The 26,614-nt window shown below is 40.8% G+C and overlaps 1 protein-coding gene across 1 annotated transcript in view; it reads left to right on the top strand.

The window, feature by feature from the left end:
- Positions 1-8,555: 8,555 nt before the first annotated feature.
- Positions 8,556-26,614, top strand: part of SNX24 (sorting nexin 24) — a 144,365-nt gene continuing 126,306 nt past the window's right edge. The window contains exon 1 of the mRNA XM_054589901.1: positions 8,556-8,698. Within this exon, the coding sequence (XP_054445876.1) occupies positions 8,639-8,698 (60 nt within the window). The 5' untranslated portion in view covers positions 8,556-8,638. The remainder of the gene's footprint in view (positions 8,699-26,614) is intronic.

Genomic DNA, 26,614 nt, shown 5'->3' with positions numbered 1-26,614 from the left:
TGTCTAGGATGACGCCCAGATTCCTGGCTTCGATGACTTGGGATACTGATGTTGTGAGTGAGTGACATAACACAGGACATGTAAGTTTGGGGAAAGATACTCTAATTTAGAGTATGATGTTTTGGAGGTGCATTTGGACATCCAACCTGAAAATGTGTGAAAACAGAAGGCAGGACTAAATATTTCATCATCAACTTAGAAATATAAGCATGCTATATCCCTTAAAACCAGAATCGTGAATGAAGGAATCCTCAGAGAACAAACAGAGTGAGGTCAAAATAACTGGGTAACGCTGATGTTTAAAGGAAGAATGGAGGTGAAGAAATTGGGTAGATGGACAGAGTCTCAGAAAGAAGTAGGCATGTTTTCTTTACACAAAAAGGAGAGAAAGGATGAGTATATTTGGAAACAAAGCCTGGCTGCTTGTATTTCCTTAGTGAAACAGGAAATGAAGCCGTCCTCAGGGAGTGGTGTCAGCAGGAAAGCGAGAGAAGATGGGCCCGAGGACAATGGAACCTGCTTAGAACATAGGAGATAAGAAGGAACTGGTGATGAGTATTGACTTTCAAATGAGTTTGGAAATCATGAATATACAATAAACCAACCAAAGAAAGTATCCGTTTCTTCAGCCATGAGAAGGTGGGACTAAAACAGATTAAGGATTGTTGGTCGGTATGGAGAAGGTCAAGAAGAGACGGGTTTTGAAACAATTTAACAAACCAGAGAGATGAAGGCAAAAGAGGTGACAGGCATAAACTGGGGGACATAGATGTGATGAGATAGAAGATTTTTCTGGTTATGAGGGAATCAGAGAGAAGAAAGCGGGCAAAGGAGGAAACTAAGTTTCAGAAGTGACCCGGATTTTTAGCATACTGGAACTGTTTAAAAAGTAAATACGCAGGCAACTGCCGAGGGCTCTCGAGGAGTGCGGGTAGGGTTAATTCTTAGAGTTCCTCAAACTGACTTTTTGATATGCCAATGTATTGAAGGCTTTGGCATGTCACTAAGTAAAAATTGACCGGTCTGCTGATTTTTAAATTAACATTTATTTTATCAAGTTAGTAGTACATACACACAGTTTGAAAATTAAACTTTCATTGGAAAGGCTAAATAACGAAATGCAGTGGCTCCAGGCCTTATGTGGGCCGTTTCCCCAGGCCTTTCCTCAATGATAAAGTCTTGTTGCTCTTAGCTATCTCCTCTGCCATTTATATACCTTCAAATTTCTAAATAAACTGCGAAAAATAAAAAATGCTTATATTGCTATATTTTGGATCAATTTTAGACATCTACTTGTCTTTTCTCTACGATGATGATTTAGTTCCCTTTCTCTGCTGTTTGCTTCACACACACCCCCCACGTCCAATGTGATTGTTACAATTTTTAGTTAAATCAGTATTTCCATTATTATGCCTGTACAAATATTGTTCACCATTGAAAGTTGTGTATTTAATCATGAGCTGCTTCATTTTTTTAAGAAAATAAGCTTTTATTTTTAGAACAATGTGGTGATCCTGAAGATCCCCTTTGCTTCTCCCTGGGTTGTATCTCTTGTTTTCTATACCCCATGTTTCTTATTTATTCCCTAATTTTGGTGGATATACAGAGTCCTGAAAATGGATACATAGAAACTATATACTTTTGATACTATTTTATCTTAATGCTTGTAGGTAATGTAGCTGAGCATATGTTCAAAATAATTTTCTCTAGGATTTTGAGCACATTGTAGTCTTCTAGCTTCCAATGTCACTGATGAAAATTCCAAAGCTATTCTGATCTTTTCTATATGAGCTGCTCCCCATATCCGAACAAAACTATAGGATCTTTTATCCCTAGTGTTCTGACGTTTCAGAGATTTGCTACAGTGTATGCCTGCTTTCATCTCGTGTGGGTGTTTCTAGTCTGGAAACATGACATTCACTTCTGGAAATTTTCTTGAGCTATTTCACTCATGATTTCCTCACTTCTGTCTTCTCTGTCTTCTCTTTCTGGAAGACTCTTTTTTTCTTTCTTTCCTTTTTTTTTTTTTTTTTTTAAATAGTGGGTGTCCTGAACTACTGCTCTTATTTTCCTCTTTCTCTCAGGATGTAAATGATAGTTTACTTTTTTCCAAGTTTTTCTCCTCCCTGTTTATTTCTTCAAAATTATTTTTCTGTTTTGGTCTTTCTTCTGTGTTAGATACTTTCCTGAGATACCTGTTAATCCTTGGATGTCTCCTCAGGATTCGCAGTGGGAATTGAAAGCTGGTAGAGGCTCGGAGCATAGTCACGGGCCTGGCGGATTCCAGTGTTGCTGAAGAGTGATCTCATTGGGCTGTTTGTAGGGAATTTCCAATGTTGTTATCTCTAGATTTTTCCTCTTGGGCTGGTCAGATTTCCCAGGGAATACTTCTCCTGTTTCCTTCCTGGAAGGTAGAGTTGTAGCTTCCAGCCTCTATAAGATCTAAGCATTGGTCATACAATATGTACATGGTAACACCCCTAGATTCCAATTATTTTTCAATAAGTTCCCATGCCCTTAGCTGGGCCAGTCAATTTCCAATGCAAAGACTCTCTTCCCCCTCTCAAGGATATGTCCTCCAGAATTATAAAGAGGTGGAGGAGGGAATTAAAGGATCTTCCTGATTCTCAGTTTTACTTAGTGTTCCTTATTTTAGCCATCTACATCCCCTTCTAGAGGTACCTGCTGTTCCCTGTCTCTGAGCTTTTTGGGTGTTGCACTGTATAAATCAGATTGACTTTCAGCTGTCCCACTACTGACCTAAATTTGGCTTTTTCTTGTTTGCTAAAATAGTTACTAATCTATCTGCCCTCTAGCTTACAAAAATATTGTTGCTGTTCTCTCTTCTCCCATTTTTGCTCTCTCTGTGGTTAAAAAGAAAAGGAAAAATCCCTTGTTACAGTTTTACTTGGGCTAGGAGTGAAATTAGTTCTGTATGTTCAATCTGCTTTCTTAACCTAGAACTTCTCTACATCAACTTTCTAAACTGCAACATAGTATTCATAGTATAGATACACCAACAAATATTTATCCACAATAGGATAGAATGTTTCCAAATTTTTACCATCACAAACAATGCAGTATACTTGTACATACCTTTCCTGGCCAGCACATAAGCAATTCCCTCTAGAAGTGAAATTTCTAGACTGAACATGTACCTGTGAAACTAGAAGCTACTGTTAATTTGTCACTCAAAATGGCTGTCCTAGTTTACTGTCTTACCAATAGTACTCATTTCTCCATGTGCTCGCCAACACTGGAATAATCTTTGAAATTTTTGCCTATCTAAAAGTTGAAAAGTGTCTCATGTTAGTTTTTATTTCTTTGACTACTACTGGATTTAAGTAAGCATCTCTGCTCATGGCTATATGGTAGTTAGCCTCCACTGTGGCCCCAATAAATTCTTGTCTCCTGAGATCTAAGCCATTGTGTGAGTCCCTCCCACACTGAATCGGGCTATAACCTGTATAACCGGTGGGGTACTGCAGGAATGAAGAAGAGTGTCTTCTGAGGGTAGGTGATAGAAGGTCATTGTGGCTTCTGCTCTGAGCTCTTTTGGATCTTGCTTTAGGGGAAGTCAGCCTTGATGTCTTCAGGACATTGAAGAAGCCCCAGGGAGGGGTCAAAGTGGCTAGGAGTGAAGGCTTCCTGCCAACAACCAATATTAACTTGCTAGGCCTGTGAGTGAACCACTTTGTGTGGATCCTGCTGCCCAACAGAGTCTTGAGATGAGTGTAGACATCTTCACAGCAACCTAAGCCGTTCCAAGATTCCTGACCCCCAGAGACTGTGAAAGTTAGTAACTGTTTTTTGCTTTTCGCAGCTAAATTTTGTTATGTGGTCATAGATAACTAACACTTTTTTTTGTTTTTGTTTTTTGGTCCATTTAAAGTCTTCTCAAAATTGCCTATTTACACTGTGCCCATTTCCTATTGTGCCACTAAAAAAATTATGTAGTTTATACTTTATATGTGAAATATACATTAATCCTTTGTTATACATGCTACAAATACTTTTCTTAGTTTATTGAAAATTTTTAAACTTTACAGTTATGGGTTTACATTAATTTTAAATCTTCATCTAGTCTAAAAATCTTTCCCTTAATGTCTTTGACATTTTGTACATTGTAATAAAAAGACTCTGTCTACCTTAAGGTTTTATAACTGTTTTTTTTATAGAGCATTTACTATACAAGGAATTCATTAAAAAATTTTTCTCCCAGATGGATATCCAGTTGCCATAAACTAATTATTATACCATTTAAAGTATTTTTAAAATTTAATAAAACTTTCCTGTTTAAACATTTATTAAAACTATTTAAATACTATTTATTGAAGTTATTTTTCTCCCCATGAGTCTGAAATGCCATTGTTTTTTCATACCATGTTCCCATATATCCAAAGATCTAGTCCTGGACTATTTGGTTCCCTTGAGCATTGCCTAATTCTGCTCCAGAATCACACAAGGTTTAATTACTATGGCTTTATAGTATGTATTGGTATTCTGTAGATTAACTTATCCCCTCATTCATTTTATTTTTGTTCAAACTTGCCCTGGCTATTCATTTTTCAAAAGAATATTAAAACCGGTTTGTCACTGTTCTTAGCTTGTTGATACTTTGATTGTATTAACTTTATAAAGTATTTTGATGAAGGCTTACATCTTTAAAATACTGGGTCTTCCTATCCAGGAACATGATATAACCATTTTCAGATCTTTTATGTCCTTTAGTAAAGTGTCTTTTTTTTTTTTTTTAGTTTTCTTCATATAGGTCTTACACATTTACTGTTAAGTTTATCCTTACACATTATACATTTTTAACCATGTTATTAATGAAACCTTGGTTTTCCCTGTTATTTTCTAATTGGTTAGTGTTGATGTGTAAGAAAGCTATTGTATATGAAATCTATTGCTTGTATATTTTACTTTTTAATATCTGAGACCTAATGAAACTATTATTCTAATAATTTTTAGAAGTTGATTCTCTTTTATGGAGCCCATTTCATTTGCAAATAAACTTAGTTTTCTGTCTTCCTCTCCAACATTGGCATCTCTTACTTCTTTTACCTGCCTTAGTGAATTGGCAAAGGCCTACAGCGAAATGTTAGGACAGTAGTTGCGAAAGTTATTGACACGACTATGATGCCTCCTCACATGATGTTGAATAGGATATTTGCTGTGGTGTTAGGGTGGTTAACGTTTATCAAACTAAAGTTTCTTGCTATTTCTAGGTGGTTAAGAATAATTAGGAAGAGGGTTACTGATTTATTAATGTTTTTTCAGGATCTGCTGGGATATTCATTTTATTTTCTAATCTGACAATGTTGAGAAATATATCAACAGATTTCTTAATGTTTAACCTTTATATTCCCAGGGTGAATCTTATTTGGTTATGATGTGTTGATTTTATAATTGAATGTTGAATACATAATACATTCTAGGTAGATTTTGGTCAAAATTTCTAATATAAGTTGATATTTAAAGGAGTTAATCACTAAATTTGCTGAAAAATATTCCTACCCACTACTAGGTTAACGTGGTATTTTTAGTGTAAGACTTTTGTACCCAGGTTCCAGCAGAACTTTAGTTCGCTTATGTAAATTTTTTGCATTTATTAACAGATACTCTTTAATGTCATAAATCTGTATCTGCCATGCATTTTTATTAATGTTCTAAGGAAATATTTAACTGGCCTGTCACCGACTCTCGAGTCAGACTAAAAGATCTGTAGAAACAAGGTAACACATTTACCATGTTCTCTGCAGTGCTATTCTTTTATCTCCTTCTTAGTGGTTGGTTACTCACAGAACCTGGTTAGAAATTTAGCTCTTCTAATTATTGGCAAATAGTTTCATAATTATTCACCCTCTCTGGAGCTCAGTTATGCCATCTGTAATAATTAAAATTATAATAATACCACTTATGATTGAGCTGATAGGCCTTCAAGAACATGTCCATGTATTGAGAGCTTGTGTACATTTTCAGTAAGGCAACATTATAGACAGCAATTAGGAGAATATGGCAGATAGGTTTCATTTGGACCATCTGTCAGATCTTTATGGACCCACACATCTCTGCCTCTTTAATCCAACTGGTAAATAGGTACTATGTCAGACAAAATTATATATGCCAGGCTGCTAGCAGGCTGTTCTGGAAGAATGGTATAGAAAACATCTTAAAAGCTTGACCAGCAAGCTGTAGCTCAAGGATTTTATGATTACATAATTGTAGGTTACATTCCCCACTGGGACTTTAATAACCAGTTTCGACCAATCTTGAAATTGGGGGCTTTCTTCCATCAGTAACCATTATTTTTTAAATAAAAAACAGAACACTACTTCTTAGTCCTTGTGAGTTCTATTGCACATAGCACTTCCTCATGGGCTTGGTATGAATTTTCAATAAAACACGGTATGCAATAGCATAGTATAATACCTGCTATATTCCACTGGTTTTGTGGAAATGAGTATTTAAATGTTTTCAAGAAAAATGTGCCAGGTAATATACCTAGTGGGGAATAACTTTTTTTTAAAGGATACTTCCCCCAAAACCCAGTGGGTGAAGGAGATAAGACAACCAAGAGAGTGTAATAGCCACTGGAGGCTTAAGGGAACCTACAGTCTGGGCTCTGGACTCAGCATGGAGTCCAAACAGCTACCCTGTATTTTGCCATGTGTAATGCACATTTTTTTGCCCAAATTTTTGAGGTAAAAATAAGGATGCACATTATACATGGGTAATACTAATTGCATATCTATATAAATGTTTTTAAGTTTTTTAAAAATTCAGTTACAGTTGTCCCCGTTTTTCTCTCCCCTGCCTGGCCTAACCCACATGCCTAAAGACGATCCCCACCCCATTGTCCGTGACCGTAGGTCCTTTGTACTTGTTCCTTGACTTGACCTTCCCCTTCTTTCCCCTGTTATCCCCCCCACACACACACCTCCCCTCTGGCAGCAGTACTAATTCTGTATCTGTTTTTAATTCTTTTATTTATTATGCTTATGCATTAAAAGTGTAACTCTAGAAAGCAATAATGCTATCCATATGCAAAATAATACCCTGGAATATGATAATCAGTTTTGTTTCTAAATAAATAAAAATTGGAATTAAAAATGAAACAAGATTTTTTTTTTCCTGAAAGTTTGGGCCAAAAACGTGGGTGCACATTATGCACAGCAAAATACGGTGTTTGGTTACATCGGGAGGTTCAGGCCAGTAGAAGAAAAGAAGAAAGGAGGTGCCTTCCAGGGCACAGCTGCTGCTGAGGCATTGAGAGGCAGACACATCCTGAAATTGCAAGTGTGTGGACGAGGAGGATGGGTCTTCAGATCAGGCTAATGTAGAAAGGGTTGCAGGGTCCACATCAGACTTTCTTAAAGCAAAGGGCCTGATTGTTCTTTATCATGGCTTGGGGGCTCATCATAAACTTCAGAGTTTCCCTAGTTGAACTGGCTCCTGGCTTCAAGCACAACCTGAGTTAGGTACAACTGTTTGCCTGACATTCAAGAAGCTGCACCGGTGAAGTCATTTCTCAGTGATCCGCGAGTCACCTCCCAATCTGTATTCTGCTGCGTGCTCTCAGCCAAGGAAGAAACTCACAGTTTAAATAGGTAACCTGATTATCAAGTTTCCTTAACGGGAACACTTCATCTTTTAGATACTTTCAGGTTATTAGGTCCTGACCCTAGGGGCAGATTTGGTCATACTATTTTTCTTTTGGCATCTTCTATTTAGTTTTGTAGTTAAAAGGCCCTATACAGTTACTTAGAGGCGGCATTTTAGAATCGGAGCAAGCAGCACAAGGGAGTCTCAGGACCAGACGACCTTCAGGCTTTGTACTGTACCATTCCCAGGTATGAGGGCTAACTCAGAACGAGACGTTCACCCTGTAATTTTAGGGAAACAGGGAAGTTTTGGTAAAAATTGGAGGGTGCACTGCTAATGCAAGCGGAGAGTTAAAGTGAAAATTCAACCGGCCCTGGCCGGGTCGCTCAGTTGGTTGCAGCGCTGTCCCAATACGCCAAGGTTGGGAGTTCCATCCGTGGTCGGGACACACGAAAGAACCAACCAGTGAACGCGTAAATAAGTCGAACGACAAGTCGGCTTCTCTCCCTCTCTCTCTGAAATAAATAAAAATTTAAAAAAAGAAAAGAAATTCAAACCAAAACAAAATCAAGAACTCCAATGCTCTTCTAGTTCTTGTGGTCTTGCAACCTGCTCGAGGTAGTGTCTTGCAAATGGCAAACCTGCGTTCGCCTGAGCCCGAAGGGCAGGGATCGCCCGGGTGGGGCCCTGGCCCAGACACCCGGCGCGGAGACGCGCACACCCCTTTTCTGCAGACTCACAGGTTTCAGGCCTCGCCTTCTCCGGGCCCAGCTGGCCTCCGCCGCCCTTTAGGCCTGGAACCCAGGCGACCAGGGCCCCTCGTCCTCCGCTCCCCGGCCTCGGCGTCCAGCGTCGGCGCCCCCCCTCCAGAGTGCCGCGGGCGGCGGGATTCGCTGGAGACCTGGGTCCGCGCCGCGCAGCCGCTGGGTCCCAAGGGCGCAGGGAAGGGAGGCGGGGCGGCGGGGCCGGGGGCGGAGCGGCGGCTACGAGCCCGTCCCTGCTCGGCCTCCGCCGGCCGGCTGGCGCGGCCATGGAGGTCTACATCCCGTCCTTTCGCTACGAGGAGAGTGACCTGGAGCGGGGATACACGGTAGGCGCGCGCCCCGCGATGAGGACCCGAGGCTGCTCAGTCCCAGAGGTGACCCTCAAGCCGCCGTCGCCCCAGCTCGGGGGTCCCTTCGCTCCCTCCCCTCCCCCGGCCCAAAGGAAGGGCTGCGCCCCGGCGCGGTTGTCAAGGAAACGGACACCCCCCACCCCTTCCCCGGCGCCGCGGCTGCGGGCACCGGAGGTGTCCTGCTTCCGTCCCTTCTCCCTCCCCGCCCAGCTCCCGGTGCCGGGACAGAAGCCCCGGGGGACGCGGCGCTTGCCATTCTCCCGCCGCGCGGCGCCTGGCGCCGGGCTGGGCTGCGTTCCTTTCTGGCACAGCTGCTCCCTGTGCCCAGACAGAAGTGGCTTCGCGGCGGGTTGATGTGGGCTTCCAAGTTCTGTAGGTTTCATTCAGATGGGCATTCTAATTTTTTTTAAGTCGTCATTTGCAGCTCTTTATTAACGACAATGTGTTGCTTTTAGATTGTTTCCGAAGTTGTTTTTTTTTTTCCAGTTCTGTGCTACAAAATGACTAAATCAGGAATGTATGGAGCACCTGTTCCATACCTAGAACCGTATGCAGTGAGAAATAAAAAACAGGGCCCCGCTCTCAGTAGCGGAGTGGGCGGGGAGGGCGGAGACCAGGCCTGGGACCTTTGGGTTACAAGTTCAATGAGTAAACAGTAGGTGGTTGATTTCCCAATGAATGTAGACATCTTTTACTCGACAGTCATTGCTAGAGGGAGAAATGCCTCCCCCTGGATAGACCTGGGAAGAATTTGGGTCTGATAGGATTGTTTTATTCACTTCTCGTTCACTCAACTTGCTCCACACCAGTTACTACTAATTTGGCAGAGAAGTACTTTAACTTCTCCTCTTCCCCGTGTTACTGGTTTTTGGTGACAGCCTATTGGGAACCTTGTATTTTCATTAAATCATCCTCTCAAAGGAATTTTTAGAATCTGGTGTACTGTAGCAGGTAGAGAAGGGTTGGGTAGGGAGGGATCGGGATGACTGATGTCACTCTGTCCTTTGAGCCTTGAGAGGGGAGAGGGCAGTTCTGCTCTGCCTTGGGGTGCTGTGCTGGGGGAGGGGACAGAGGGTGCTTAGGAGTGCTGACAGGGCCTCTGATTTGGTTTTGCTGGGACTGTGAATTCTACAAAGAGGAAGTGCAGGGCAGAGTCTCCTCTCAGGCCAAAGGGATGTCACACTACCAGTTTATTCGAAAACAAGGGCAACATCTAAATCATTTTAGTTTACAAAGAAGCAGGAGAGTATATTGTAACAAAACACTGATGAACTCAAATATTACTTCACGGGGAGGTCATTCTCTATCCACCAGGCTTCCCTCCCACCCCTGCCCAGTTTATTTCTTCACTATCTCTTGCCCTGCTAGGCTGTAAGTACCTTGAGGCTAGGACAGTGTCAGTCCCCGCTGCCGTGCCCTAGTACAGGGCTCCCTGGTAGTGAGAATTCAGTACCAGTCTGCGGAATAAGCAAACAACGGTTGAGTGTTGTAACAGAAGAAAATCGGAAAAGGAGAGTAATTCCTGACAGGAAGGTGCTGACTAGCTCTGAGAACTACAAGAAAGGATGGACTTCAACCTCAGACAGCAGGAAGCCACGGGAGAGTTTTAAGGAAGGAAGTAACATGACAAACTTTGCATTTAGAAAGATGACCATAAAGCATTAATCATTTAAGAGAAGTTTGCAAAACTTCAGAAAGGAGAGGATGGGAGCCTGAACTAAGGTGACTTAGAAAGGAAAGGACATGACTGCAGGAATCCCCAGGACCAGGTGACCAGATGTGAGACAGCAGGGTGACTCCCATGGGTGCAAGTCAAATCAGATCCAAGAAGAACTGATGGCGGCGGGGCGGGAGGGGGCGCGGTGTGTGGATTGCATCTGTTTTTTGTTTGTTTTTTTGTGGCAGGTGAGGCTCTTTGATTTTGGAGTTCAGGATAAATGTAAGGATATATAAGGCTGGAAATATGGCTCTAGGGGGCCATTCAGCATAAGAGATGAAAAGGCATAAAAGTTGAAGTTATTCCCAGGAAGAGCATGTGGAGTGAGGAAAGAGGGAGAACTGAAGGTAAAACCTAGAACTTGCATGAGCAAAGAATGATTAGCATAGATCTAGAGGGAGAAGGAAGCCCAGAAGTGTCAGGCAAGAAGAGACATATGGCAGGTACTTGAGCAGAAGAAAGGTGCCGGATGTGGCTGAGCGCTCTTGTTAGGTAAGGATGGAGAACCATCCATAGACACAAGGGTATGCAGGTCCTGGGTACCAGCATAGGCTAGTGTTTTCATTTTTCAGGTACATTGTTGGGAAAAACAACAAAACCAGAGTTACTACTTAGGTAACAGCACAAAAATTTGAGTATATTAGATATCATTTTTCCTACTGGTAAAAATTAAGACACTGCATTAGATGGTTGTTCAAGTCCATTCTAACTCTGTGACTGACTGTGTTGTGCTTAGGTAAATATGTATTTCTTTGGGTCTGGACTCTCACTGATTACTTGGTGCATCATGCTTTTCAATACATAAGGCAGATTCATATATACATGATCATAATATTGAGATATATGCAGGGATCATTATTGTTTTCATATTTTATGGATTAAAATACAAAAATGGAACAATAGAGTGAACCACTATTTACCCATTTCTCAACTTCAGTATTTCACAACTTTTATTTACTTCTCATTCTTCCATTTTTAAAAAAAATTCTGGAATATTTTCAAGCAAACCCAAGATATTTCACCTGTGAATATTTCACTCTGGCTACCTGACAGGGAATGACTTCTTAAACAAAACCAAAATGAAATTTTACCAAAAATTAGCAAACACTTTTATATTGTTACTCATCCAAAGTTCTTGTGCCAGATGCTTCAGAAGGCTAAAACTCAAAATGCCAGAGCCTGGAGTAGGGAAAGGTTTATTGACCAAGAAGGTGGGAGACCTAATCCTAAAATCCATTTTAAGAAAGTACAGAGTCCAGGCTTCTTTTATATGAATGGAAGGGAAAATGAGAGGGACTGTTTTTATAAGAACTCAAGCCCCAAACAGAATTTTTCTAATGATTAGCATGTCTAAAGCAAGAGCTATTAGCCTGAAGGTCATGGGAACAACTCAGGCTTGAACAAGATAGAGTCAGGGAGACAGAGCTCCTCATGAGAACCTACTGCCTGATGATCTGAGGTGGAGCTGAGGCGGTAATGCTAGCGCTGGGAAGCAGCTGCAAATGCAGATTATCATCAGCAGAACGGTTTGCCTGCACAGAGACTGTAATAAATCAATTGCTTGCAGACTCATCAAAACCCTACCAGTGAGTGGCAAGTGACAATTAAGCTGCATCTGGTGGCAGGCTGTATAGTGGCAGTGAATTGATGTACTTCAATTGTACAGTTGCATCTGGTGGCTGGCTTTAAGTCAGAATCTTACCCTTCAGTCTGCATGTGGCCCACCCATTGTTTTATTTACCACTTCCATCTGTGCCTCTTTCTTGCACTGAGCACTTGTCTCAGTCACAGTTTTGGTAAGCCTACAAGCTACCCCTAGGATGTGGTAAGTTGTATAGAAATAAAGTGCACAATAAGTGTAATGTGTTTAAATCATCCCAAAACCATTCCCCATACCCCTGGTCCATGGAAAAATTGTCTTCCACGAAACTGGTCCCTGGTGCCAAAAAATTTGGGGACTGCTGATCTAGAGGAAGAGAAGATGAGGCCATTTTTTTTCCCCCAGAAGCTCCGAACAGATACATCTTCCTTATATCTCATTATCCACAGGTGGTTTCTCAACTACTCCTGTTGCCAGGGGAATCCTGGGTGCCGGTTGGCTGAGGCCAGGGCTACCTAAACCAATCATCATGGCAAGGGTAGGTTAACCAGAGAAAGTTAAAATAGAGGCCATCGGGGGCTGGGAATGAGGTCAGTCATTCCTGTCACCTAACTCTGTAGACGCCATAGTGGGAGAAGGTCAGGAGGGCAGTGAGAGCACAATGTCCACAGCAGTGTCCTTCAGTCACCCATTATATGCATCATCTGTGATGAAGGAGTCCTTTGTGTAGCAAGGACAAAGCTGGCACATTGCCTAACTTATGGTAGGCACACAGGATCAGTGAACATTAAATACATGTTGAGTGTTTAAATCAAGCATATGTAAGATATGTTACTTATGGTACTTAAGGACAAGAAATACAGTTTGAAAATATTCTTGAACATTAACAAACAGAAGGCTACATTCCCTTAAAAATCAAAATGCAAGGGTCAGGAAGAAGTAACGCCTGCTTGAGTATGGTTGGTAGGGTACTAATGTGGGTGTAAGAACTTACAGTTTTAATTTGAATATTTTACCTAAAATGTCATATGGTGTGCTTGAGTGTGATATTGTTATATCATAGAATTACATGCCTATGATTTTGCTATAAAGGTTTTGTAATTAAAAGGGGGCATTATTCGTGCTGAACCCTGTACGTACAAGGATTGATTTTGCAAATATGTTTGGTGCTTAGAAATTTGGAAACAGAAGTAGGTTTATATTCATTGAGATAGAAATAAATTTTAGTCTTTTCTCAGTAGTTTTTACTTTGTAGTTTACTTATTAATATAAGCTTTTAATTTTGAAATAATTTTAGATTTGCAGAAAAATTGCAAGGTTAGTCGTGAGAGTTCCCATATACCTCTCACCCAGTTTCCCCATTGTTGATATTATGCATTACCATTGTAATGTCAAAACAAGAAAACTAACACTGATACATTACAATTAACTAAACTTCAAACTTTTCTTGGACTTCACCACTTTTTCCGCTAATGCCCTTATTCTGTTCCAGGATCTGATCCAGGATGCCACATGGCATTGTTTCCTCTGCTTTGATGTGATACTGAGTTAGTAGTCTAAACTGTACAATAGCACATGGTCTCAAAAATGAGGCAAGTATGTTATTAGAAATGAAGCTTTACAGATCACATCAAATATTGTTCATTTCAGATGCTTCCTGGGTACGTTCTTCCAGTTGGCAAAAGCCCATTTATAATGTTCCTCCAGTTTATGGAGGAAGCTGGCACAGCCTCAGGTGAAAGGTACAGGCTGTAAACACCTGCTGTCAGCACTCAAATCTTGCTCCCGGCTTTGGACCCAAAGTCTGCCTTTGGGCAAGCTCCTTAATTTCCCTGTATCTTATTTCCCTCATTTGTAGAAGGGGAGAGAACCTATACCTGCCTTATGGGGTGGTTTGAGTATCAAATAAGATTATCCTTGCTAAGTGCAAGGAATGGTGTCTCTAGCTATGTTCTAGATTGTGTCCTATTATTTTGAGTAGGGACTGCATTAATGTGAATGAATAATGTAAACAGAAGTCCAGAAATACTTACGTTATATAAAATAAACTCTTCACAAAAATTTTGAAGTATTTCAGATGTAACAATTACCTATCACTAACTGATCTTATTACAATTTTCAAATTGTGTGTATCAATTCAGGTTCAGATTTTTAGCCTTATTTACTACATATGTTATGTTTTTTTCCCATCCAGATTATAAAGGCTAATATACTCACATACATGATTAGTATACAGTACTGTCGGGGGCATAGAGAAACATGCTTCACCTTCTCCGTTCCCTTCCATCCCCCGTTGCGTTCCAATGCAAAGGAACGGCCCGGCTCATATCTTACGTTCTTATGCTGGTTTTCCAGATCCTTGGTCAGATTTTTAATGGAACTTCTTGCTGGTTTGCTTTCTGTGTCTTGTCTGTTTAATTTTCAATATTGTCTTGTTCCTTCTCCCTTTTAAAAGTAACTTGTTTATTATGAAAAGCTTTAACATATTTAGCAGTGGAGAGAATAATGAGACCTTTGCTCAGCTTTAAAAATGATAAACTTATGGCCAATTTTGTTTCCTACTCTTTCCCACCACTCCTTGCAGGTCCTCCCCCATTTTGTTAGGAAGCAAATCTCAGACCTGTCTAAATATTTTTAGTTTGTATGGTTAAAAGACAAAGGTTTCCTTTTTAAAGTATAATTACAATACCATCAGACACTTAAAAATAAGCAATAATTCATAAATATCGACTCATTTTTACATTTCCTTAATTTTCCCATGCGTGTCCTTTTTTAAAAATGCAGTTTGTTTGAATTGGGATTGAAACTAGATCCATATAGAGATTGCTTAATCTGTCTCCGTAGTCTTTTTAAAAATCATTTATTTATTTATTTTTAAAGATTTTATTTATTTATTTTTAGAGAGGGGAAGGGATGGAGAAAGAGAGAGATAGAAACATCAATGTGTGGTTGCATTTCGCTTGCCCCCTGCTGGGGACCTGGCCTGCAACCCAGGCCTGTGCCCCGCACTGGGAATGGAACTGGCCACCCCTTGGTTCACAGGCTGCCAGCGCTCAATTCACTAAGCCACATCAGGTAGGGCTATTTATTTGTTTGTTTGTTTATTTTTATTCTAACTCAAGGACATGCTTATTGATTTTAGAGAAGGGGAAGGGAAGGAGAGAGGGAGGGAAACATTGATGTGAGAGGAAAACATTGGCTGGTTGCTTGTTGCACACATTCTGACTGGGGTCCATACCTGCAACCTAGGCATGTGCCATGACCAGGTATCAACCCGTGGCCTTTTGGTTTACTGGATAATGCTCCAACCAACCAAGACACACTGGCCAGAGCTCTTTAGTCTTTTTAATTTATAGGTTCTTTTTCCATCTCTCTATCGTTATTTTTCTATTATGGTTATTCTGTTGGGTAAACTGTGACATTTGTCCCCATAGACTCTCCCACACTGGATTTTGCTGATTGCGTCTTTAAGACATTATTACCACATTCTTCTGTTCCTTATACTGTAAAAAGGTAGAGGCTTAATTATTTTCTGATTTGATTTGTGATGCTAGGAGCCAGCCATTGAAGAACATTGCCTAGATCTATTAACTCATTAGTTGTTAATAAATATTGATATTGAATAATTTTGCTTTCATTTATTGGCTTGGATACATGTATCAAGGGAAACTTTGTGTCATAAATTAGTTACTCTGAGGTGTAGGTTTTATATCTTTTTTAAAAAGGTAGGGTAAATGCTTGATTCTTTCATTTAGCTTTCAAAATAATGAGTTCGTTGCCTCTGAAGATCACAACCTAAAAGTGATCATAGAGTCTTAAAAAAATTAGTATTGTTATGAATGTGTGGATATTAGCATATGTGATGTACTTCAGTGCTTTGTGTTTATCATTCTTATATGTATTTTGCATCATTTCTGGGTTCTTTCAGGTACAGCTTTGTCAAGTTGGCTGCTGTGCTCTTGACACAACTTTAGGGGTCGTCGATACCTTACTTGCTTTCCACTGTCACAAGATATCCTCCATACATCTTTTACCTTTTTTCCCCAGTTCTGGAATTTGCTTCTTCTCTAAAGATCTCTGGTTGCTCTTGGTGGAAAATGATATTTAGAGTCCAAGCTATGGGTACAAGGATTATATACTGATGCTGGGTTTGTAGAAGTTTCAAGATCTTTTCAGTGGTCAAAGCTAGGGATTCTTAAAAAATAAAATATGTAGTAAATTCAGATGAGATCAGGCGCATTCAAGGTGCTATGGCCATAGACAAAATATGTAGTAAATTCAGGGCAATGAATTTTTTTTCTTAGTTTTTTCTGTCTTCAACTTTGTCTTCTTTTTCCTATACTAAAAAAATCTCTTGACTTCTTGCCCTGGGTGGTGTGGCTCAGTGGATTGAGTGCTGGCCCGCGAACCAGAGGGTTGCTGGCTCAATTCCCAGTCAGGGCACATGACTGGTTGTGGGCCAGGTCCCCAGTAGGAGGCAGGCTTACGAGAGACAATCACACTCTGATGTCTCCCTCCCTCTCTACTTCCCTTCCCTTCTCTAAAATTAAATAAATAAAATCTTTTTTAAAAAAATCTCTGGACTTTAGATGCTGAGATTGATAAAATTAGAATATCACATGATTAGTAATTTATTTCATCTCACATTATACACATCAGTTTCTTTTTTTTGTATAATATAGTTTAATTTTGGGAATATTGGTTCCTCAATATGCTAATAAGGGAGTGTGTGTATTTTTTAATTATATTTTATTGGTTATGCTATTACAGTTGTACTGACTTTTCCCCCTTTGCCCCCCTCCACCCAGCACCCCCACTCCTTCAGACAATCCCTCCACCCTTGTTCATGTCCATGGGTCATATGTATAAGTTCTTTGGCTGCTCCATTTCCTATTCTGTTCTTTACGTCCCCATGGCTATTCTGTAACTACCTATTTGAACTTCTTAATCCCCTCACCTCCTCACCCATTCTATGTCACCCCCTCCCATCTGGCAACCATCAAAACATTCTCCATATCCATGATTCTGTCTCTCTCCTTCTTGTTTGCTTAGTTTGTTTTTGAGATTCAATTGGGGATAGATATGTATTTTTTGCCATTTTGTTGTTCCTAGTTTTGATCTTCTTTTTCTTCAATAAGTCCCGTTAACATTTCATATAATAGCAGCTTGGTGATGATGAACTCCTTTAGTTTTTTCCTGTCTGGAAAGTTCTTTATTTGCCCTTCTATTCTTAATGATAGTTTTGCTGGATAGAGTAATCTTGGCTGTAGGTCCCTGCTTTTCATGACTTTGAATATTTCTTGCCACTCCCTTCTAGCCTGCCAAGTTTCTTTTGAGAAATCAGCTGACAGTCTTATGGGAACTCCCCTGTAGGTAACTAACTTCTTTTCTCTTGCTGCTTTTAAGATTCTTTATCTTTAAACTTTGGGCTTTTAATTATAATGTGTTTTGGGGTGGGCCTCTTTGTATCCATCTTGTTTAGGACTCTGTGTGCTTCCTGGACTTGCATGTCTATTTGCATCACCAAGTTAGGGAAGTCTTCTTTCATTATTTTTTCAAATAGATTTCCAATTTCTTGCTCTTTCTCTTCTCTTTCTGGCACCTCTATGATGCAAACATTGGACCTCTTGAAGTTGTCCCAGAGGCTGCTTATACTGTCCTCAGTTTTTTGGATTCTTTTTTCTTCTTGTTCTGATTTGTTGTTTTATGCTTCCTTGTATTCCAAATCATTGATTTGATTCTCAACTTACTCCAGTCTACTGTTGTTTCCCCATAAATTGTTTTTTTTTTTAAATTTCAATTAGTGTATTCTTCATTTCTGTCTGGGTCTTGTTTATGCTATTGAGGTCCTCACTAAGTTCCTTGAGCATCCTTATAACTAGCGTTTTCACTCTGCATCTGTTAGATTGCTTATCTCCATTTCATTTCCCTCTCTTTTCTGGAGTTTTGATTTATTCTTTCATTTAGGCCATGTTTCTTTGTCTCCTCATTTTAGCAGCCTCCCTGAGTTTGTTTCTATGTACTAGGTAGAGCTGCTTTGACTCTATGTCTTGGTAGTGTGGCCTAATGTAGTAGGGGTCCTATAGGTCCAGTGGTATAGCTTCCCCTGTCACCCAATCTGGGTACTTGAGGAGTACTTGAGGTGTGCCCTTCGTGTGGGCTGAGTACACCTTCCTGTTGTAGTTGAGCCTTAGTTGCTGTTGGCAGATCAATGGGAGGGATTTACCCAGGCCAGTCAGTGGCAAGGACTGGCTGTGACCAGTGACCACCAACCTCCACTCTCCGTGGAGGATCAGCTGTGCAGGGGCAGGGTGGTGGTGCTCTGACATGGTCTGTAGTTGTCCACTGGAAGTGCTGGCCCTGGGTGGTGCAGGCCAAGGTCAGACCCCACCTGTGTTTTGCCTGGGGCTCCCTGCCTGAGCAGTAAAACAATCTGAGAAGGCTGCTACCCATGCTGGTCTTGAAGATTCCCAGCTGAAGCCAAGCTGTGAATCTAGGCTGGCTGCTGCTAGTCTGCGGCCTGGGGCTCACTGAAGCCAGTAATTGCTTGTTTGATAGGATTTAGGAAGTAGTGAAGCTGAGCCAAGACCAGCCATTCATATGGAAAAGCAGCTTGGGTGGGCCCATAAATTGGTTGGGGCAGAGCCCCCAGGGATCTTCAAGGTGGGTCAAACACTGTTAGCCAAGTGGATGGCGTCTCAGATATGGTACCAGCTTGCCAGTTCAGTGGGGGGAGGGTTCAGAACAGGTACAATGGCCTCTCCTTGCCTTGATGCCAGACACTTCAGTTTCTCCCTGTATGTCACTGGTGCCTTTCAAGCCACTATGCTGGTGCCGTAGCTCAGAGGGAGTGAGTCTGACTGGGTGAGTCCGTGTGTGGGTTCTTTAAGAGGAATTGAATGGGGGTCCAGCAGTTTTTCCACTGACTCAATCCCCGCTGGTTTGTGCAGACAGAAGTTGTGGGGATTTATCTTCCTGGCACTGGAACTCTGGTCTGGGGGTCCTGGTCTGGGGGCTGGGACTCATTGCTCCTGAGATATCCCTCCAGGATTTTTATCCACCACACATGGGTGAGGGCCAGCCTATTCTGCATCTGGACCCCTCCTACCAGTCTGGACATAGGTGGTTTCTTTAATTTCATGGTTATCAGAATTCCATTCAACTCTATTTCTGACAGTTGTGAATGATGGTATTCTATATTTTAGTTGTAATTTTGATGTGGTTGTGCAAAGAGATGAGTTATGTCTGCCTCCACTACCACCTTGGCCAGAAGTCCCAGTGTGTCTTCATTATAATACCAGTACTGCTGTCAACAACATGATTACTGAACACAACTTAAAATATTTTTTAACAAATTCTTTGTTCTTAGATCTGTCCCACTAAGAGTATGCAGATGACTGTGTTTTAAAATTACTTGCATTAGTTCTTCTCTGCTTATAACACTAACTAACTTCCCTGCTTTGCTTTATTTTGTATTCTTAGGGATTTTTTAAAAAAAATTAATTTTGTTTACAGGTTGTGTAAAATAATATATCCTGTAACAGGTTTATCTGCAGAAATCTAGCTTCTGTCCATGCCCCTTTCACCCTATTTTCTTCCTCTCCCATTGATGATCATTTCAAAAGTTACGGTTGCTTTTGGCTTTTGGCTTTTGGCCCAGAGGAGGCTTAGGGTGTAACTTTCTTCAGGTGAACCTGAATCTGGTTCACCTAACCCCCGCTGCCTCCATGGTGCCGCTGAAGTTTGACCCCAGTGAGATCCAAGTCTACCTGAGGTGCACCGCTGGGGAAGCCGGTGGCATGTCTGCCCTAGCCCCCGAGATTGGCCCTGGATCTCTCTCCAAAAAAGGTTAGTGATGATGTCATCAAAGCAACCAGTGATTGGAAAGGTCTGAAGATGACAATGAAACCGACCCTTCAGAACAGACAAGCTCAGCTAGAGGTGGTGCCTTCTGAATCTGCCCCAATGCTCAAAGCCCTTAAAGAACCACCATGAGGCAGAAGGAGGCAAAACAACCCAAATTAAGTACAGGGGAAATATCAGTTTTGATGAGATTGTCAATATTGCCTGACAGATACAGCACTGATCTTTCGCCAGAGAACTCGGGAACCATTTAAGAGATCCTGGACACTGCCCAATCTGTGGACTGCAGTGTTGACGCCTGTCACCCTGTGTATCCTGTGTACAGCCTGTGTGACAGTGTATCCTGATGATCACTACACAGGGACATACGCAAAGATGCCACATTCCTTTCTAGAGTTCTGTTGTTTGCTGCTATTGGCTGCAGTCACTAGCCTTGTGACTACTTGTTTTTGTATTTTTGGCAATGTATCTTTACAGTGGATTCCTAGCAGTAGGTGACTGGATCAAAAGGTAAATACATATTTAATTTTTCAAGGTATTGTCAAATCCCCTTCTTTAGGGAGTGTGCATTTTGCATTTTCAGAGCAGTTTATGAGAGTGCACGTTTCCTCGCAAATTTGCCCATTGAGTGTTTAGATTTCTGTCAAGCTGATAGGTGAGCAGTGGTATCTCTGTAGATCCCAGGGGGTTTGCTGGTAAATTCTGATCACTAAACTGGCAATATTTGAAGTGTGCTAGTATGCTAGTGTCCCCTTCTAGTTGCATTGGTTGGGTGGAGGAGGAGTTAAGGGGATGGGTTAGTATTTGAAATATGCATTCTTGTTGATTTTTATTTAAAAGGTAGTCTATTCAGATTTTCACATTATAGTTCTTTTTCTAAGGAAGAACCAGTATGTGAATTGAGTCTTACCAACTGTTTTTCCTAGTTCTTTGAATTTAGATGAGTTTAACAATTTAGAAATTGTTTTAGAAGCTGTAAACATCTTCCTCTTCTACGTCCTCACCCTTCTCTCCATCTTGCTATTGGACATTTATCTCATTTTTAGGATTACCTAAAGCAAAAATTTGTTCTTTTGATTATTCATTATGTGCTTACCCTCTCCAAGGCATTGTATGGGTGTTATGGGTCCAGGGGTAGCTGACAGGAAAGTTTGTTTTGGAAGGATGAATGAAAGTTTGTCAGTTTGAGAAAGGGAGGGTCATTTCATATCCAAGAAAGAGCATGGTAAAGGGTAATAACTATAATAGTAAGGAAGGATAGGTGTTTGGGGTGGAACTGGAGTTTGAAGTTTAGGTTGAGCAGTTTAGTGAGATTGTAGATCGCCAGGTAAAATATGGTCCTGGAAGTAGCTACAAAGTAATTAGAGTGGTTATTTATTTGTTTGTTTTTGAGAGGAGGGAGACACCAGAGGTACACATGGTCATATATAAAATGACAGTCAATCTTACTCTTGATTAAAGAAAGCAAAGTTGAAAACAAGGGTTTTTATTTCATAGGCAAAATGAAAACTGTTGATAAAAAGCCAGTACTGATGAGAATGGGAATGAGGGGGGTCAGGGTCTCTAACACACTGTGGGTGAGACTGTCACCTGGAAGATCTATTTTGGAGGTAAGTTTGGAAATATATATTAAATACAGTACAGACCCTTTGACCCAACCTTTACACCTTGTGGTCTGTATCCACAAATGCACCAAGATATATACATAAAGTTATTCACTGTAGCATTCTTATAATATCAAGAGAAAATGGAAACCAGTCATTCACTTAACAAATGTTATTGACTACCTACTAAGTGGCAGGCACTAAATAATCTGTTTGTTGGGGATAGGGCAGTGAACAAAAGAATCAAAAGCCTTTATCCTCAAAGAGAGGTGGTCAAAAATCTTCTCTAGAAGCTAGTCAGATGGTTGGGGGTGGGGCAGAAAAAAATGATAATTAAATCACACGTATTACCTTTGATAGTGGTAAGTGCTACTGAGTAAAATGAGTAAAACAAGGGGTAGGGGATAAGGAGTGCGGAGGGGCCATCAGAGAAGCCCTTCCTGGGAACGTGACGTGAGAACAGAGACCTGCAGGAGGTGAGGTGGTGAGTTGAGAGGTTATTTAGGGGGAAAACTGTATGAGGCAGAGGGAACAAAGCGGGTGAGATGGGAATGTGCCCAGTATGTTTTAGATACAGAAAGGAGTCCAGTGGGGTTGGACTGAAGTCAGAGAATAGAGACTGAAGATGAGGCCATAGGTAATGTCAAATGAACCCCAACATAGTCAAGAGTCTTTGCTAGAAAATAAATGACAATTATTTATCCAGAGGTCTTAAGTTTTGCAAACCAGAGACACTAGGAGGCAATACCCAGAGTGTTCTAAAGGAGAAAGACAAGTCTGAGAGTTTTATAGGAAAGAGTACATTCTTGAGAAGGATCAGTTCTGCATTCTTGGCCCCTGGATCGGTCCCAAGGCAATATTCATCAGATGCCCAGTGGTCTAGACAATGGAACATTTTCTTCTTGACATCATAGAGATGGTTGCTGAAGGCTTGGCTTGATGTATGTCCAGGCATTAATACACAGCACACTATGCCAGGTATTGACACAGGACTGGAAGTTCAAAAGTGTACATTCCCAGAGTTGGTTAAAACAAGAGTCATCGTTTCCTCATGCCTCAGCCCACCTGAAGTTAATTTAGCAGCTTGACCGCAGTGACTCTGTTTTATTTCCTCACTCTATTTCTCAATAGCACAGTGGGGCAGATCATGTGAGGTGGAGTGGCGGGTGGGCAGGGCTTAGCCAGCGGGCCTGGGAGGAAGTGATAAGGCTTTCACTCTGACGAGGGAGAAGCAGAGGAGCGATGTGATTCAGTAAGTCTTTATTGGTCGCCAACCACGGGAGGCACTTTAGATGCTGAGGTTGCAGTTGCAAAGAATACAGATGCCCTATACCTGCCTATACCTGTCAGTTATATGAGCTATGTTTTGAAAGGATAAGGCTCATTTTGATGTGGACAGTTAACTGACAGAGGGTTGGGTATAGGCAGAGAGCTTAGTTAGGAAGCTATTGTGATACCCCAGGTAAAAGATGATGATGCTTAGAGTGGTTCTCTGAGTAAACATGGTGGAAGATTGTTGGACTGTGAATAGATTTTGGTCAGAAAACCAGGAGGAATCACTGATGGATTGGATTTGGGGTTTGAATAAAATGAGGAGCAATGTGTCTGCAAGGTTTTTAGCTTGAGCAAATGGAAGAATGGTGGCACTGTTTACTTAAATGTGAAAGAATTTGGGTAGGGTGGATTTTGCAGGGAAAACCAGAAGTCTTATATTTGGACATGCTTAATTTGAAATGTTTGACCAAATACCTGGGTATCCTGTGCCCCAATTGAACTGACACATAAAATGAACCATCACAAAAAAACAAACAAACCCTTGTCTGCTTGGCAACCATACACATCTCCTTTTAAATCATACTTAATCTCCAAGTTTTCAGTAGCAGGCCAAGAGCTGTTTCTCAAAAGGACCATAGCTCTCCACACAGGGTGACCAGCTTTGCTCCCACGCCGGAAGGACCTGCAGTCCGGTTCACTCATAGCGTCTGCCAAGGGCTCCCAACAGCATCCCTGTCTGGTGCTGCCACTTCAAGCACCATCGAGTGATCTGCTGGTCCTGGTGGCAGAGCAGCTTGGCCTGGGCCTGTTGCGGAGCCTTCTCTTGTTCTGGGCCCGACTCAAAACTAGCAGCTTCTCAGGTCACTCAGGAAAGCGGCTGGAGTAACACACCCGGAATATGTTGCCTCCAAAATCCAAAAAAGGACACACTATTATGAGGGGGCAATCTGCTTTACTCAGCCTGCAGGTTTAGATATTAATTTCAAACAAAAAAAAAATACCTTCATAGAAACACCCAGAATGTGTCATCAAATATCTGGGCACCCCTTGGTAATATCAACCATTACACTTCCTTCTAGAAGTTAAATATACATTTTATTCATAAATAAACATGGTAGTGTTTTTCAACTTTTTTTTTTGTTTGGATGAAGAGTACATACAAACAAGCTTTTATATTTTTTCTGTTATTTATTTTAAACTATGTTTAGCCCTTCCTGCAGTTGGAAGATTTTTTTCCTTTGCATGCACACTTACAGAAAGTTTGTGTCTCCATTTTTAAAAAGTGATCATAGTGCAGGGAATAAAAGTTGACAGAAAAGGTCTGTTTTCCTTGTTTATTATTAGTGAACAATTAGATCTCATTGTCAGTAAAAAATTGATGGCTGCAGCTTCCAAACTATTGAACCTGTGCTAATAAATGCAACAGTTGTTCATAATTTGGTGGTAAATGACCTTTAAATGTAGACGTTTATGGAGGTTGTCCTTGGGGAACAATTTAACTTCCAAATGACACCCATGAGTACTTGTTATCATTTAAATATGCTTCCTTTTGTCAATAACAGAATAACAAATACTGGTTAGATTTCTAATGTTGATTCAGATATCAGGAAACCTGCTGAATAAATTAGTGTACATTTGATTTATATTGACCAAAATTTTTTACATTGCTGTGTTACAGGTCAAGGTGACATGCATTTAAATGCCTTGTAGAGCAGAGGTCACGCTTGACTGACATGAATGCTTACCCTGTTTTTAATTAACTTTTAAATATTATCCTAAAATTCCTTCCTTAGTACTAATGATTAGGAAGAGGATCAAAATGAATTTAGGATATTAGTGGAGACATTATTTTAAAAGTCAATACTTTTGATCTCTTCCATAAAAATTATTGGAGTAAATTATTGCTGCATTTTATCTTATAATTTGTATGGAAATCAGATCTGCTTTTTTTCCATTATAGACTCTGAATTCACTGCGTGTGGGTTTTCCATTGATAGTTTTGCAGAAATAATCTGAGATAACATTCAGAAAAGCAAAGTAATGAACAAAGTCTTACTTACAGAAAGTACTTTATCTAACAAATGCGTTTTTTTAGTGCTATGAACTTTTCCATTGATGATGTATGTGGAAGGAGGGTGGTTTGCAGGGTGAAGATATGGATTAAATTTGTCAGCCATTCATTAGTAGTCCACAGTAGTATATGTTTTAGGGAAGCTTTAATCAACCTCTGATTTGCCCTTTGAGAGAGTATCCTTGAAGTGAATGCTGCTTCTTTTGCATATTAAAATTATTAGATTAAAAGCATTTTGCTTTCAGTGTAGAATTTTTCCTATTTGTGCCTTATGTAAAAAGTTCTCATGCAAAAGTTTAGAACTGCAGTGTACAAAGGTTTATAATTTTCTCACCATGAAGATCATTGCTGTTAGTCAAAAAGTGTGCTTTGGGTATTTGAGATTACCTGCTGAGCTTTGGAGCTGCATGTAACCAAAAGGCAGCATAAAGCTCCTCTACTTTAAAACCTTCCATATGAACCGTTAACCATGTAAACAGAGCTATGTTCCAGAGTAAAAACGGACACCAACTCCACCCGCTTCCGGTGAAGGCCAGCAGTCCTATGAAGTCAGTTTAGTTTCAGCCACATGTGATTCCTTAGCCTGAAGCTTCATGCCTAAGTTTCAGATGCCCAAGATAGCATCCACTGCCAATTGTCCACAAGGACAAAAGAAGTGGCAATGTTGAAAATGCTAATAAGAGAAGAGGAAGTGGAGATAATAAAATTGAAAGTGATGAGAGGATGACAAATGTTGCATGTGCATCTCCGATGAATCATTCAATAGTGGGAATGATTCTGAAGGACAGAGAAGAGGGTCATATAGCCTTTCTCGTAAGTGGGCATGGCACTTAAGAAGTGACTGACACATGGAAAGACTTTGGGGTGTCAGCACCAACTTAGGGTGCCTGGTGCTATGGGAGAAGGCAGAGAGTACGAGTAAAAGACTAATTGCTGATTATGCTGCCAGTGGATGGCCCGTTAGAACACTGTCCAAAATGAAGGCTTGGCTCCCTGTGCAAATGACCAGCTGCTAAAGCTGTGGTGCTCAGACACGGCTGCACATTGGAGTCTCTGGGGTCCCACCCTGAGTGGGCCTGGTGAGTCGGGGTATGAACTGAGCATCAGAATTTTTAAAAAGTTGCTGGGTGATTCTAAAAGGCAGTTAAAGTTGAGAACTGAAATAAAGATGTCCCCAGAATAGTTGTGGAGGTCATTTGTCCCAACACATCAGTGGTTCTTGGGAACAATGAAAAAATGCAGATTGTCAGACTCTGTCCCCTGAGATTTTAATGGAATTAGGGCTTAGGCTTTGGTATAATTTAAAAACTCTCCAGACGATTTTCATTTGTAGCTAAGACTGCAAACTATGGAGTAGGTGGCTTACGCTGTTTGAAAAAGACGCCCAGTGAGTGGATATTTATCATGAAGGTAGAAGCGTCAGCTTTGGTTTAAAGCTTTAAATGATTGGTGTGCATTCTGATTCAGCAAAAGTGTGCCTAAGGCTGAGCGCTGAGACCGCACTTGAGTCTTTGGATCCTTAAACAAACGAACTTAAGCTTTTCTGACCTCAGTCCGTTTGAGGAAGTTCTACAGTGTCATAACTAAGCTTTGGAGCCAGACAGACTTGGTTCCACTTTCTTGCTTTGGGAATTTTGCAACTCACAAATTCCCTGGAACCTCATTTCCTTAAAGTGCCTACCTCAGTTTCTCACAAGGATCCAATGTAAGTACTGAGACCATAGGAAGAACTCCCTGTGTGGGCCAATATCATTTCTAATAC

The sequence above is a fragment of the Pteronotus mesoamericanus genome, unplaced genomic scaffold, assembly GCF_021234165.1.
Source record: "Pteronotus mesoamericanus isolate MK-2021 breed Mesoamerican mustached bat unplaced genomic scaffold, CSHL_Meso_final scaffold_167, whole genome shotgun sequence".
NCBI lineage: Eukaryota > Metazoa > Chordata > Mammalia > Chiroptera > Mormoopidae > Pteronotus > Pteronotus mesoamericanus.
Note: the sequence above shows the minus strand (reverse complement) of the source record. Positions and strands in the feature narration are given on the sequence as shown.